Source organism: Perna viridis, chromosome 12 (assembly GCF_037379345.1).
Source record: "Perna viridis isolate PV_CMFRI_1.1 ecotype Kerala chromosome 12, ASM3737934v1, whole genome shotgun sequence".
In the NCBI taxonomy this organism is placed as follows: Eukaryota; Metazoa; Mollusca; class Bivalvia; order Mytilida; family Mytilidae; genus Perna; species Perna viridis.
In genome coordinates, this window is record NC_142456.1 from 20,699,033 (window position 1) to 20,712,169 (window position 13,137).

General features: G+C 33.2%; 1 protein-coding gene across 1 annotated transcript; it reads right to left on the bottom strand.

Annotated features, from left to right (window-relative positions):
* Positions 1 to 3,478: 3,478 nt before the first annotated feature.
* LOC148601640 (EEF1A lysine methyltransferase 4-like) lies at positions 3,479 to 10,621 on the bottom strand. The gene is made up of 4 exons (XM_088555884.1): positions 10,524 to 10,621; positions 7,745 to 7,920; positions 6,927 to 7,213; positions 3,479 to 5,405 (listed from the first exon to the last, which is right to left on the bottom strand). The coding sequence occupies exons 2-4, from the start codon at positions 7,899 to 7,901 to the stop codon at positions 5,103 to 5,105; spliced, it is 747 nt and encodes a 248-aa protein (XP_088412010.1). The 5' UTR covers positions 7,902 to 7,920; positions 10,524 to 10,621; the 3' UTR covers positions 3,479 to 5,102.
* Between the last annotated feature and the right edge of the window lie 2,516 nt (positions 10,622 to 13,137).

Sequence of the window (13,137 nt, forward strand, 5' to 3'; positions counted from 1 at the left end):
TATGGTTGAATTCACGTTGGCCTTATTTTGGGCCAATATTGAGAATTTGTTGGGTCAATGTTGGCATAACGTTGGGCCAACGTTGGCCCATTTACTGTTTGCCTCCATTGGGCCAACGTTGGCTCTCTTTGCACTTACAACGTTGGGCCAACATTAGGTACCCTACGTTGGCCCAACGTATGGATGCTGTCTGGGAAGGAAAAAAAATGCAAAAAGGCAATTTTATGCTAAAATTAATAAATCCCCTTCTTATTTTAAGACAACCATTAGTAAATTATATTGGAAAACTATAAAGATGCCATTGAAAATCGAATTGTTGAATTAAGATATTGCACCATTGCGCCATCTTAAAATTGATAAGCAGCTCGGGTTTGATTAGAAGTCGAAGTGCTATGTTTTGTACCAATGTTTTTGTTCAGTCACAGAATGAGATAACAAAGATAAATATTTACCAGAATTTTATGACATAAGTAATGAAATTCTCACAGAAATAATATTTTTTGAACAAGATGTTTAAGAGTAATCAAGGGAACCAAGGTTATAGCAGTATTCAAAAGAATGTAATCCAGGGACAAAGTCCAGACATGGAAAACAGACACACACAACAAAGTAACTAAAATCATACATATAAAGTAATAAAAGCAAATGAGCAACTTGGACTCCACTAAAAACTGGAAATTGAACCAGGTGCACTGGTAGGGTAAGCGTCCTCTGCTTTTCTAGAAACACCCGCCGAGTTGCTCATAAAAAGTCAAGTACCTGGTAGTAGATAGAGGAAAGGAAAACTATGATACGTTAAACAAATCAGTTTTCATGGTGGCGCAGATGGATACACCGTAGCGATCCATAAAACATCTGTAGGGATGACGCCAATATTGTAGTAACCCTGTTTAAGAAGCCAATTTGTTCGAATTCTAGCGCGATACAAAACGTTTGCGTAGTTTCGGCAAGCTCTGGCATAACGTATGAGTTGTGATATAATCACTCCATATGCAGATTCTGAAGGGATGTTGCCACAGATGAAAGGTAAATTGACAATTCTGAATGAAAAGTTATCTTTGTTTCTACTTCTGCAAACCAAGTATGGTGTAAATATTTTTTCGGGATGCATTTCCGTTTGTCTGACATACGTTATCCGGGTGCTCTATACAGTTACATTCTAATTTTGTAAAACTTGAAATTAAAGATCAAATCTGGTAGATATGTTGATTGAATGTAATTAAGCATTTATACAGACAGATGTAATATATGTGATGGTAAATAAGTGTAAGTTGAATTAAAATAAAAATTATCCGGATGGTTTCAGTCTCCTGCCGCATTTGGTTCTCTCCTCAACATCAGCTGGTACTTACCATTTCGCACGAACTTTAGAAATCAAAATTGCAAGAAAATGAATCGAAAACGGTGTTATTATTTTAACCTATAGCCATCACCTCTTCCGTGCATACCTTCCTCCTATTGTAGTCTCTAAGTGCCTGATATTTACAGATTATCCATAGTATTTGGCTTTTAGTTTTGGAAAGACACCCCTATTTAATTTGTATGAAAACTCAGTAATATGTTTTAGTATGTTCTTATGGCTAAGCCTATATGTACTTATATGTATGACTTCAACTCAAAACAGAATTTTCAGTATTGACCTAACCGTATAGTATTATCTTGTATACAGTTACATTCAGATGCATGGTTTCGTTAACAAATTTGATCCGGTCTTATTGTGTATGGAATAACTATTTGGAGGGTTTTCCCTTTAAAAGTCTAAAAGCATTGCATCATGCAAAAACAGACGTTTTATGTGGTGGTAAAGAAGTGTAATTTATATGTATAAAGAAAGGGCATCTAGAATTTCAGGTTTTTAGAAAAAAAATATAACTAAAGGCTCGGTAAATCGGGAGAAGAAAAAAAATGATAGAATTTGTATAAAAATTAAACATTTTATGTAAAACAAAATCCAAATTTCAAGAGGGAAACGGCCGGATTTGCCCCTATAAATCCGTGCTTGTAAATATATAGGGAATAACCCTACCCCTTGTCGTATCGGGTTCTCATCGCTTTATCAGCTAGCTGACTTTAATACTTAAAATACAAAAAAAATGTCTTAAATTGAATGGTTCATTGAAGTATGAAGTTCTGATGTTAATGTACCTTTGGTAATGAATAGAAATAAAGTACAGATGTAGATGAAATGTTGTCATTATTCAATTTGTCTGTTTATGTGGTTGATTTTCAAAGTACAGAAAAGATCTATTAATGTCTTGAATTCATACTAAGGTATATGGTGTTTTCGATTTGCAAGTCAAGTTGCAAAAAATGGCAAATTCCTTTCCAGTGCAGTAGCTTTTAAACGTTTGGGTATGCAGTATCTGGGTACAGATCTTTTATCTATCTCCACATGGTTGACATTGGCCCGATGTATTTTGTTTGGGCCGAGATGAAATCTCTGCTCTTACTAGGGCATCAATTAGACTCCTAGGTCTACGGAATGACAGGACCGGGACCCTAGGAAAGAGTTTGGAGAGCTTAGGATGTTTTTGAATGGCTTCCCAATTTGAATGAAGTAGCTGCGAGAGTTTCCCAAAGGCTGGATGGTAAGTAAGCACAAAAAAGGAACCCTTTTGTTCTTTTTCTTGGGTTTGTACTGGATGAGATAATTACGGCTGATGTTGTTATATACTGTTACTATCAAGTGCGAGTTTTTCTTTGCTTCATATTTTCTTTCTATTAACGTGTCATAGTTTTCCTTTCCTCTTTCGTCTACCCCGGAATTGACGAGCAACTCGGCAGGAGTTTCTAGAAAAGCAGAGAACGCTCACCCTATCGGTTCACCTGTTCCATGCTCCTTGTTTTTAGTGGAATACGAGTTGCTCATTTACTTTTGTATGCATTATTTTATTCATTATATGTTCTTTGTTGTGTTTGTCTGTTTTCAATGTCTGGTCTTTGCCCTTAAATTACATTCTTTTGATTCCCGCTAGAATCTTAGTTTTCTTGATCACCCTTTATTTCATTATATTTCATTCTTTTTTTTTAATTTTATCATCTTTCGCTTGTTTTCTTCTTTCTTTCACAATACATGTTCATCTCAGCGTAAAATAATGTATATTACTGTCTGGTAATGTATAATGTATCAAGTTTAAAGGGAATGGTGTGCTAAGTTCGATAACTTGCGCCTGAACCCATTGTCGATGTTTTGACAATAACATTTATCGAAGTAATGTTTCTATATGTATTTTGTCTTAAATTTACCTTTTACGTACCTTTTTAGATGTAAATAGCATTTTGTTTTAATTTTGCTATTTTATGAAGAGACTTCGATCTTGCTTTTAATAAATGTTCTTGCGATGATATGGTCCTGGTCGCCGAAACGGCATTAAAACACAGCAATCAATCAATCAAGCATTCAGCTTGACAATAATATATGTATAAACTAAACTAAGTAATACCAGTCTCACTAATTGGCGACAAAAAGTGACAAGAATCATTATTTATTTTTTTATTTTTCATTTATTCGGCCAATTTTAGAATATGGTGATGTTATTTGGGACAATTCGACAATGTCCTTAGTTAACAAGCTAAAAAATGTTCAGATAGAAGCTATGCGATTTCTGACGGGAGGGACCAAATTAAATTCTATCAATAAACTGTGTAAGGAAACGGGATGGGAAAAACTTTCGGGCAGAAGGGAAAACATAGACTCATACTATTATATAAGATTATCAACAAGGAAACTCCAGAGTATTTGCAATCGTTAATTCCAAACTCGGTTGATTCCTTGCATGAACATTATACTAGACAATCACAAAATATTTTAGAAATTCGCACGAGAACTAACTTTTACTCTGAATACTTTCTGCCAGCAACAGTTAAACTGTGGAACAAACTTCCTCGGTATACCAGGAGTTCTAGTTCCATTAACATTTTTAGAAATAAGATTAAGGGACATTTGATAAAATGCCCGAATCTTTACTTTATTAGTACACGACTAGGGCAAATATTACATGCCAGACTGCGAATGAACAGTGCTTCACTCAACGAACATCTGTTCAGTCGTAACCTTGTTAATTCCCCTAATTGCACCTGTGGTCACGTCGAATCAACTTCCCATTTTTTGCTCTTTTGTCCCAAAAATACTTTATTACGAAATGAAATCATATTTTCTCTGGCACTTGATGTACCTATTAGAGTAAATGTATTGTTATATGGCTCAAATATTCTAAATGCTGAACAAAAGCTATTTAGCTTCTTTCCGAATCTTACCATGAGTTTGTATATAAATGTGTACACAGTATTTGCTTGTGTTTATATACTTGAATAAATATGTTTAAACTAAGATCTATTATGATATCTAGAAAAAATGACAAGAAGAATTTTAAGTACATGTACTTCTCTGTCTAAGAATCGGTCAAAATGTATATAAGGTGTGGCACATGAAGGGAAAAAAACGCAGAGATTTTATTGCATTATCCAATTAATTATACCTGATAATCACCAGAAATAAACATCGAAGTGTTTGTAAAATTTGCCTATCAGATATTGAAAAGTCAAATTCAGTTGAAATGGATTATGGGAAAGTGGCAGGAAAAATTTCCAGCACTCTTTCCCTGTATTAGCAGTCAAACAATATCTATGTCACAGATGCTTCAGGATAAACTTAAATAGTTTTTTTGTTGTTTTTTAGATATATTGAATATATTTTAGGCAAAAAATGACTAAATTTGGGAAAATGTGAAGCCTGTCTAAACTGAACAATGAAAAGTAAAAAAAAAACCTGTTTAAACCAGATGTGTTTAAACTCCCTTTCCTTCAAATCAAATGTAGACCCATATACTGAGCATTGGTAAAAAAAAAATGTAAACCAATTATTTATTTATGAAGGTACACCTAGGGAAAGGGACTCAACTCTTGCAAATCATTGGAACGTTGGTATTCACCATTTTATATCAATCTCATGTACATGTAAGCATCAAAGTAACTTATTTGATTTCATTCTGTTTCAAAGGAAAGTCCCTTGCCCAATTGCAAGGTCTACATCCTTTAACAAGCACACTTTAAAGTCCAAATAAGGTTCAGTCCAGACAGATTTTACTGTAATTCTAATGCTGCTACACATCAATAAAGCCTAAAAAACTATCATTGTCTTCATTATCAAGGAATTTGACAGGCATATTCTGTTCTGATTTCTGTTTGCGTTTTTGTTCTTTCAATTCAATCTCTTTTTCTATGTCTTTATCACTGAGTGTACACCCTTTTTGCATCATATAATAAAAGTAATGAAAACTGTCACCAAAATGTTTCTGTTCAACAGACCAGTTAAATATCTTTCTGGCATAATGAGGTTTACGGAAGTGTGGCTGTGCAAATGTTATTGAAACAAATTTTCCTGCTTTCGTCAGTACTTTTTTCACCTGTAATTAAAGAAATTAAAGATATCATTTTACTGACTTCCTCTCATAGGTCAACTTGTTGATCACAAAACCCATGTGTTCCAAAAAATTTCAAACATGATTTTTTAATTAGGTCCTATAAATAAGTTGAGTGTTTCCTATTTCCCTTCCAACCTATTTTTTTTCAACTACAAACAGTTTCTTGAAAGTTGTTAAAATGCAAAACAAAAAATAATGAAATAAATGGGAAATGGGAAACACACATATAATATTGTAGACCTCTGTTTCTGGAAACCAAAAGAATGATTCAAAAATACATTACTGAAAAAAACAAACAGATACAAGGGTTACAATATAATACTAAACTTCTACGATTTAAAGCTGAGCTTCTAAAGTTCATACATTTTTTCAAGGAAGTGACACTTATTAAAGTTCAACTGTGTATACACCTCGTTAAAAAGAGCACAAGTATTATAGGTGTGGTGAAACATGTATTAAGGTACAATGTACATGTATTGTAAAAGTTCTTTTATTTGTGGGTACCAACTTTCATGGTCTAGGGGAGTAACATTAATTCGTAGGTTTTTGAATTGGTGCATTAGACACCTCAATCAATATATATGCAAATGAATGTTAACGTTCCTTTTTTTGAGAATTAAATGTCATGGTTTGCCAAATAAATGAAAACCATGAAAACAAGTAACCCACAGACAATAATACTTTTACAATATGTATATACATGCGCAAGTACCTGAACCGATCCACACACCCAAAATTGTGATCAGTCATCAATAACCAATCAGTTTCTGATCGGTCATCGATCTGTCAAACCAATCTATTAAATCCATGATCGCATCACGTGACCACAATGCGGACAATGTATTTTAGGGATTCCGTTATTTCGTTTGTGAATTTTTACACCTATTTACATAATGTAATAGATTTAAACATCATTTAATTGGTTTTATTTTACATTTGTTTTATTTTCAACAAAATACAATATGTGGATTTAATAATCTTGAACTTAAGGCAAGTTCAATATAGTTGTATATTGGATTTGTTCCAATGAAAACTCTTAAATTTACATGAACGGATTATTATCTCCCTTTCAAAGTTATTTTTTCTATGTAACATATTTCAGTAGAGATACAAGGGATGGATTCTACTACTATATTTTACCTACCAACTTATGATCATTATTTCTGTACAAGATACATGTACTGTAATTTAATACCATTTAAAGGAGCATGGCAAAAATAGAGTATAACTTGTGAAAAATTAAGATTACATGAACATGCAAAACAGTTTTTCCCAATTTAAAAGGGGCATATGCCACACACTCCTTTTCTTGGATTCATGTATGGCAATATCATAAAATAAAGGCAAAAAAAAACTTTTAAACAGAGTACCTGGAGCAGATAACTAACCCTAGTCCCATTTTATCCAAATTTAAGAGGGGCACACACCAGGCACTCATTTTTTTTGGATTCATGTCTGGCAATATCATAAAATAAAGGAAAAAAAAACTTTTATCCACAGTACCTGGAGCAGCACAGACTCTATCATCTTCTCTGTCTCTTCACTAATGTTCCATGGATCTTTCTCATGTACCATCAATGCATCCAGGGTCCCTTTCTCAAGCACTACATCAAACACTTCAGGTTCATAGGTCATGTGAAGGATATCCATCACTTCCCAGGTCATCTCAGGGTATTGACATTGACATTTATTTCTCATATTGTCTATGACAACCTTTGAATAGTCTGTATTCACAATATTACAGTAACCATCCTGATACATTTGTTCACTCATAAGACTGTTACCACAACCTGTTGAAAAGTCAATAACACTTTTAGGGGAACAATTGTTTGATTTTTATGAAGGAGGAGCAAGGATTTAATTTGAAAAAAAAAACAACAGAAGAATGAACTATTTGTGATCATGTGCTAGCATACGTACATTTTTAAAAAGCAACAAACAACATGAAAGCATGCAATTCCTCTCAAATATATTGTTTTTCCCCAGTAGGAGAAACATTGACTACCAATTTTGATAATGATAATACATGTATATGAACAGTAGTTTGACTTCCAATAATTCTTTGAAGAATTTTAATACCTGTTAACAGCAGAGACAGCCTAATTGAATTTGGTACAGATTGTCCAATACCTACACAATAGGGAAAGAAAATCTCTCAACTTATGCATAACCAAAATTGTTCAGTGAAGTAAGAATTCGAATGACCCACTAACTTTGGCTTAATTTATAAGATAATTGTCAGAAAAAAAATGTTTGTTTGCACCAACTCCTGAGTGTAACTCAAATACAAATGTATGTTATCTTACTCTTTTTATTCATACCTAAGATAAGGATTTTATCAGAATACTTGATATCTTCCTGAAGTAAATGTTTAAATGCTTCATAATCTGAGAACCAATCAAAAACCTCCTCTTTCTGATACCTATTGTCCCAGTAGGACTGGTCCCTGTAGTCAGTATTTCTGTCTGGTAGCTCCATTTCATCAACTATTTATAGCCTTGAAAATACAATCATAATTACTTTTAGAAATGATTAGAATATGTTTTCAATGTCAATCCAATATGTTTTTGTTATAAATCTTTTAAACATTATTTGTTGACGATTTCAGCAATATGCCAATAATCAAACACTTAGAAAAATCAGAAACAATACTTAAAAAAAAATTTAAGAAATTTGTGAAAAAGTAAAGGTTGGTATGGGATTAATAGGGTCGAGTTTCTGGAACCAAATTTCTGTTGTCATCAATTTCCTGGAAACCAAGATGGCTCATATATAAGAATAAGGTTTTATCTGTAAAAAAACTTCACGAAAAAAATTAAATATTTTAAATCAAATAAGAAAACGTGTATGTCAACAATCTTTCAATTCTTTTCTTAACACCATACAAATAGCAAGAGAGACAACTCTGAATAACAGATCCGCCATGAATGCAACTTTCTACATTCTTGATTGAAATTTTAGTCATGTCTACCTTGAATATATTAGCAGCTACATGTATGTTGGAACTACATATACATTGTACATAGATGTAACTGTTAACATTTGAAACAGTTCATGGACAGATTACCATTGATTAGCACCCTCCAACGTCAAATGTGGGAGATTTTTACTTAAAACTAAACAAATGTTTTATTATTATTAAGTATTTTTTACAGAAAATTGTAATTTTAACTAAAAACCCTCAAACAACTTCAAGGCATACTTGTCATGTGGGAGATTCCAAATTATCACTGATTTAAATTGTGTGAGTCTCCCTCTAAATGTGGAAAGGTTAACAGGTATGGAACTTTATTTTCCTATAACAAAGAAGGGAACTCCGTCTCTAAATATTGATAACTAGGAGAAGTCTTGGTAAATTCTGGTAAAAATAACAATATTGACATTTTTGTCTACATGTATGTAATCTATTACAAAAAAACTTCTCCTTATCAAACACAAAAGGGTGAAGTGAGCACAAATAAAGAGCAGTGTTTGTTCCATTCTCCTTCTAGATTAAGCCCTGTCATCTTTACTGACATCCCATTCTCTGTACATAAGTCAGGGTCTAAAATCATATTAATTACTTGTACATGTATAAACAAACATAAAGCTACAATGTAAATAAAGATAAATCCAGGTGCAATTGCAAGTGATCAAATTAAATTACAAATTCTCGATTAGTTATTGAAACAAGTGAAGTGTAAAGAAGTTTGTCTTCAGACTACACGTAGAATTACAAAATGTAAATAATCGCTTTTGGGATTCAATGTCCGAGGCAATTTTTCTATTTTGCCACCCACAGAATCATTTATCCAAGCTGCTAATATCTTTCAGGAAACTTGGAAAATTTTATGTCATCTTGGGACAAAAATTTCCACATGTGTACATGTAAAGTGCTTCAATAGCCACACTCAAACAAGGAAGGGGTTCCATTTTTTTACTGTGTATGTTTTATACTTTAATTTTTACAGTGCTTCACAAGCATGTACATGTACTTTAAGTCTTAAATGGTTGTCACTAATCCCTTTTGGGATATTTTTTCATTTGACCATGACCACCAGCGATCGCTGGTGGTGAAAACAAAAAATATCTCCAGCGCCGAATCCCAAAAGAGATTACGTTGACACATGATAAGGAATTTTATTGTATTATAACGAAAAATTTAATCAGAGGAGGAATTTATAAACAGAAAAGGGATCTCCTGTACTTGGCGATCACAATACATGTATACATGTATTGTTAACAATACTTGTATATTAATTTTGTACAAGTATTGTTGATTTTCATAAAAAAATATATACCTTTGTTTGGCATGTTAATGGCTTCTTTATATTTGTTAATTACTTGCATTGTTGATTTTCTTTGAAAACCTAACCTTTTTCATAATTATTTGTTTGGCTAATTAATTAATGGCTTCTGTGTATTTGTTAATTATACATATATTTGATTGTCATGTCAATATAAGGTGTCAATATTAAGACTTTCTTTGATTACTGCTGTGGTATATGAACATTTGAGTATGTAATATTTATCATGTGTCAATTTTGTCCATTGAAATATAGTGCTAGATTAAATTTGTGCTACTAGATTTAAGACTTTCTTTGATTAGTGCTGTGGTTTATGAACATTTGAGTTTGTAATATTTATCATGTGTCAATTTTGTCGATTGAAATACAGTGCTGAATTAAATTTGTGATATTATAACTTTGTTTTTTTTGTGTCTCATTGTATGAATCAACTACAAAAAGTCTTTAATTGTTGACAGAAAAAGCCATATTACATTACAAAAGCCATATTTCATTACAGAAGCCATGCAAGACATTATTAAATAATTATACCTTATTTGCAAAAATACACCCATGTGGGTCAATGCATACAAAATCACAAACAATACATAATTATAATACAAATCTAACCATTAATTAGATGCACAGGTAAATTATAGGTAACAATACATGGACAATACATAGAGGAATACTTGTACAAAATTAATATACAAGTATTGTTAACAATACATGTATACATGTATTGTGATCGCCAACTACAGGAGATCCCAGAAAAGAAGAACAACATCCAAACTGTGGAAATAGCTTTGACCTAGGACTTGATGGCTTTTCTTACCTCCGACAAATACATAAATTTTGATATTTTGCATGCAGAAATTCAAGGGAGTTTAAAGTATAAGGGGAAATGAAACATCGACAAGAGTACTGAATGAATGAAGCTTTTTCACTTCGATCATTCGGACCAAGAAAATTCGTACCATAAATTAAGGTAGGAGTTACGTAAATGAACGCAGACTAAAAAATGTTCGACGGCAATCGAAATTACCGTGAATATTTTGTTCGTAAATTGTATTATACTAAATAACAAAAGCTTAGCGGAAAAGAGAGACCAGAAGATGTTGACGAGAAAGAAAGAATGAATGCACACGAAAGTAATAACGACAATTTGGAATGGAGACAGGCCATGACAGAAGAGTAGTAGACATCTAACAGATATGCTGAAAGGGTGCAAAAACTGTATATAATTCTCCTCTATTCTTGCATAATTGCAAATCTGAGCGAAGATATGGTCTTGGGAGCACTCTTTATGAAAAAAAAGAGAAATTTGGAAATTTCCTCCAATTAAAACTAAAAGACCAGTCACGATTCAACGAATAAAATATATATGAAAACAAGTAAGACGACCGAAATTTAAAATCATTTGTATGGGAAGAGTGCGTTACATATTTGTGAACATACAACAAATGTGCGTAAAATAAATAAAAAACAAACAAACAAAGAGAAAATGAAATAGGTAAAATGATTGAAAGCTGCGCTGATATATCTTGCCAAAGAGCCATACAAAAGGAAATATCCCTGAATATTTTAATCAGCCATTTTCGGTCGTTCAAGCATATATGAACGGATCTCTCCACTCCCAAACATTACATGAACGGCCAAAGGCCGTTCATTGAGTTTGAGAGCTCCGATATTAGAAGAAAGAAAACCATACGATATATGAGACAAGGGCGGATTCACAGATATTGAAAAGTGGGTTCCAGAGGGGTTACATGATAATATTTGCTGATCACTCTTGACAAAATACTGCGTGAAATTTTTATCCCACTTTTGGTCCACTACTGGTAAAAGAAATCAAACCAAAATAATGTGGTAATAGGAAAAAGTGTGGGGATAGTCGAGGGAAAAAGCACAAGATATCTAATTAGCATCCCTACAACAAACTATCAAATAAATCAAAGCACTCTTGTACTGAATCAATTTACATCGATTGTTTAAATGAATCGTCAAGTTACAAAAATAGAGTTAAGATAGAAGGAAAGAATCGGGATCGTTTTCAAACGTATCTAAACACAAGCTTGATGTTGTACATGTAAATTGTCAAAATTAAACTCATTTATTTAAATTCACCATTCTGATTACAAATGACGATCAATTTGTCTTTAAAGTAGCACAGTAAAATTCAAGAACATGCGATCAGTAGCTTTTACAGTAAGCGTAGGTTAGTAACATTTTTTTTCTGTGTCGGATACTAATATTGCGAGTTACGGGTTTCATAGAATTTTAAAGAATGTTCCGTGTCATAAAATCTCTTAGTTATGTCGTAATATTTCCAGGCGACCGTCAAAGAAGAAGAAAATAAAACGACCCAATCATAAAGAATCATTGAAGTGACAATGAAAGGACTTATTTATCTCATGTGTCCACATATTAGACTCTGAAATAAAGGGTATTTGAAAAAGAAAAAAAAGAAATTATCATGGTAGATTGTAGATTCACATACCGAAAATTAGCTCAATATCTGAAAGTGTTGAGAGACCAATTGGGAAACTGTTATTTTCGCGAGAATGGCTGAGTCCAAGGCTTATTATTTCAGTAAAACTCAGCAGAGCAGAACAAAACGTCAACTTGCATATACCAAAAACAGCTCAACATCTTGCAAGCGTTAAGAAAAAAGTCCAGAAAACTAATGACGGACTGACGGACATGTTAAAACCATCATACCCTCAACAAACTTCGTTGCGCGGGGTATGAATATGTGGCTTATTCGTTAAAAAAACTCAATTATGATCCATATTATCCATTGAAATTTTTCAAAACAAATAAAACTAGCCTCTTGTGGCATCTCAAATTTCAATAGCCCTCGTTTCGAACTGCATAAGTGTAGGCTCCTGGTCCAGGCTCCTGATCCCGGCTCCCGGTAAATGGATGTGCAACCACAATAAATGCAGTAGATTTTTTCTATTTCTTGGTTGGTAAGAGCAGTGAAGTTATAAAAAGGGAAGAACTGGATATGGGGAATGTTTCGAAAGTGGCAAACACCTACGCTACCAAACAGTGGAAAAAAACAACAAAAACAACAAAATAAAACGCAAAAAAAAGCAAAAACAAAAAACAAAAAAAACAAGAAAGGCATTCTATATATTTAGCCTTTAATGAACAATGGGAAATTTCCTACTAGGGGCGGATCCAGGATTTTAGATTGGGGAGGGGGGCGCACATTTAAAATTTCGCCGAGCGGAGCGAGGCCAAAACATTTCCGAGGTTATTTTTTGTTTAAATATTATTCTAGAGTGGGTGCAATGTAGATATCTTTTGTGGTAAAATAAGGGAGAAATTAAAGTTTCAACCTAAATACGCCTAAATCTACCCTGACAACCCATGCTTTGCAGATTTTAGGGGGGGGGAGCGCACGCCCGCCACGCCCCCGCCTGAATCCGCCCCTGCCTACA

Bases quoted from the DNA above. Each gene is read 5' to 3' on its own strand.
- LOC148601640 (XM_088555884.1), bottom strand. From the start codon at position 7,901: ATGGAGCTACCAGACAGAAATACTGACTACAGGGACCAGTCCTACTGG. The intron at 7,214-7,744 runs GTATGAATAAAA...ACTTTTCAACAG, and splicing joins TGATAAAATCCTTATCTTAG to GTTGTGGTAACAGTCTTATG. The intron at 5,406-6,926 runs GTACTGTGGATA...CTTTAATTACAG, and splicing joins TAGAGTCTGTGCTGCTCCAG to GTGAAAAAAGTACTGACGAA.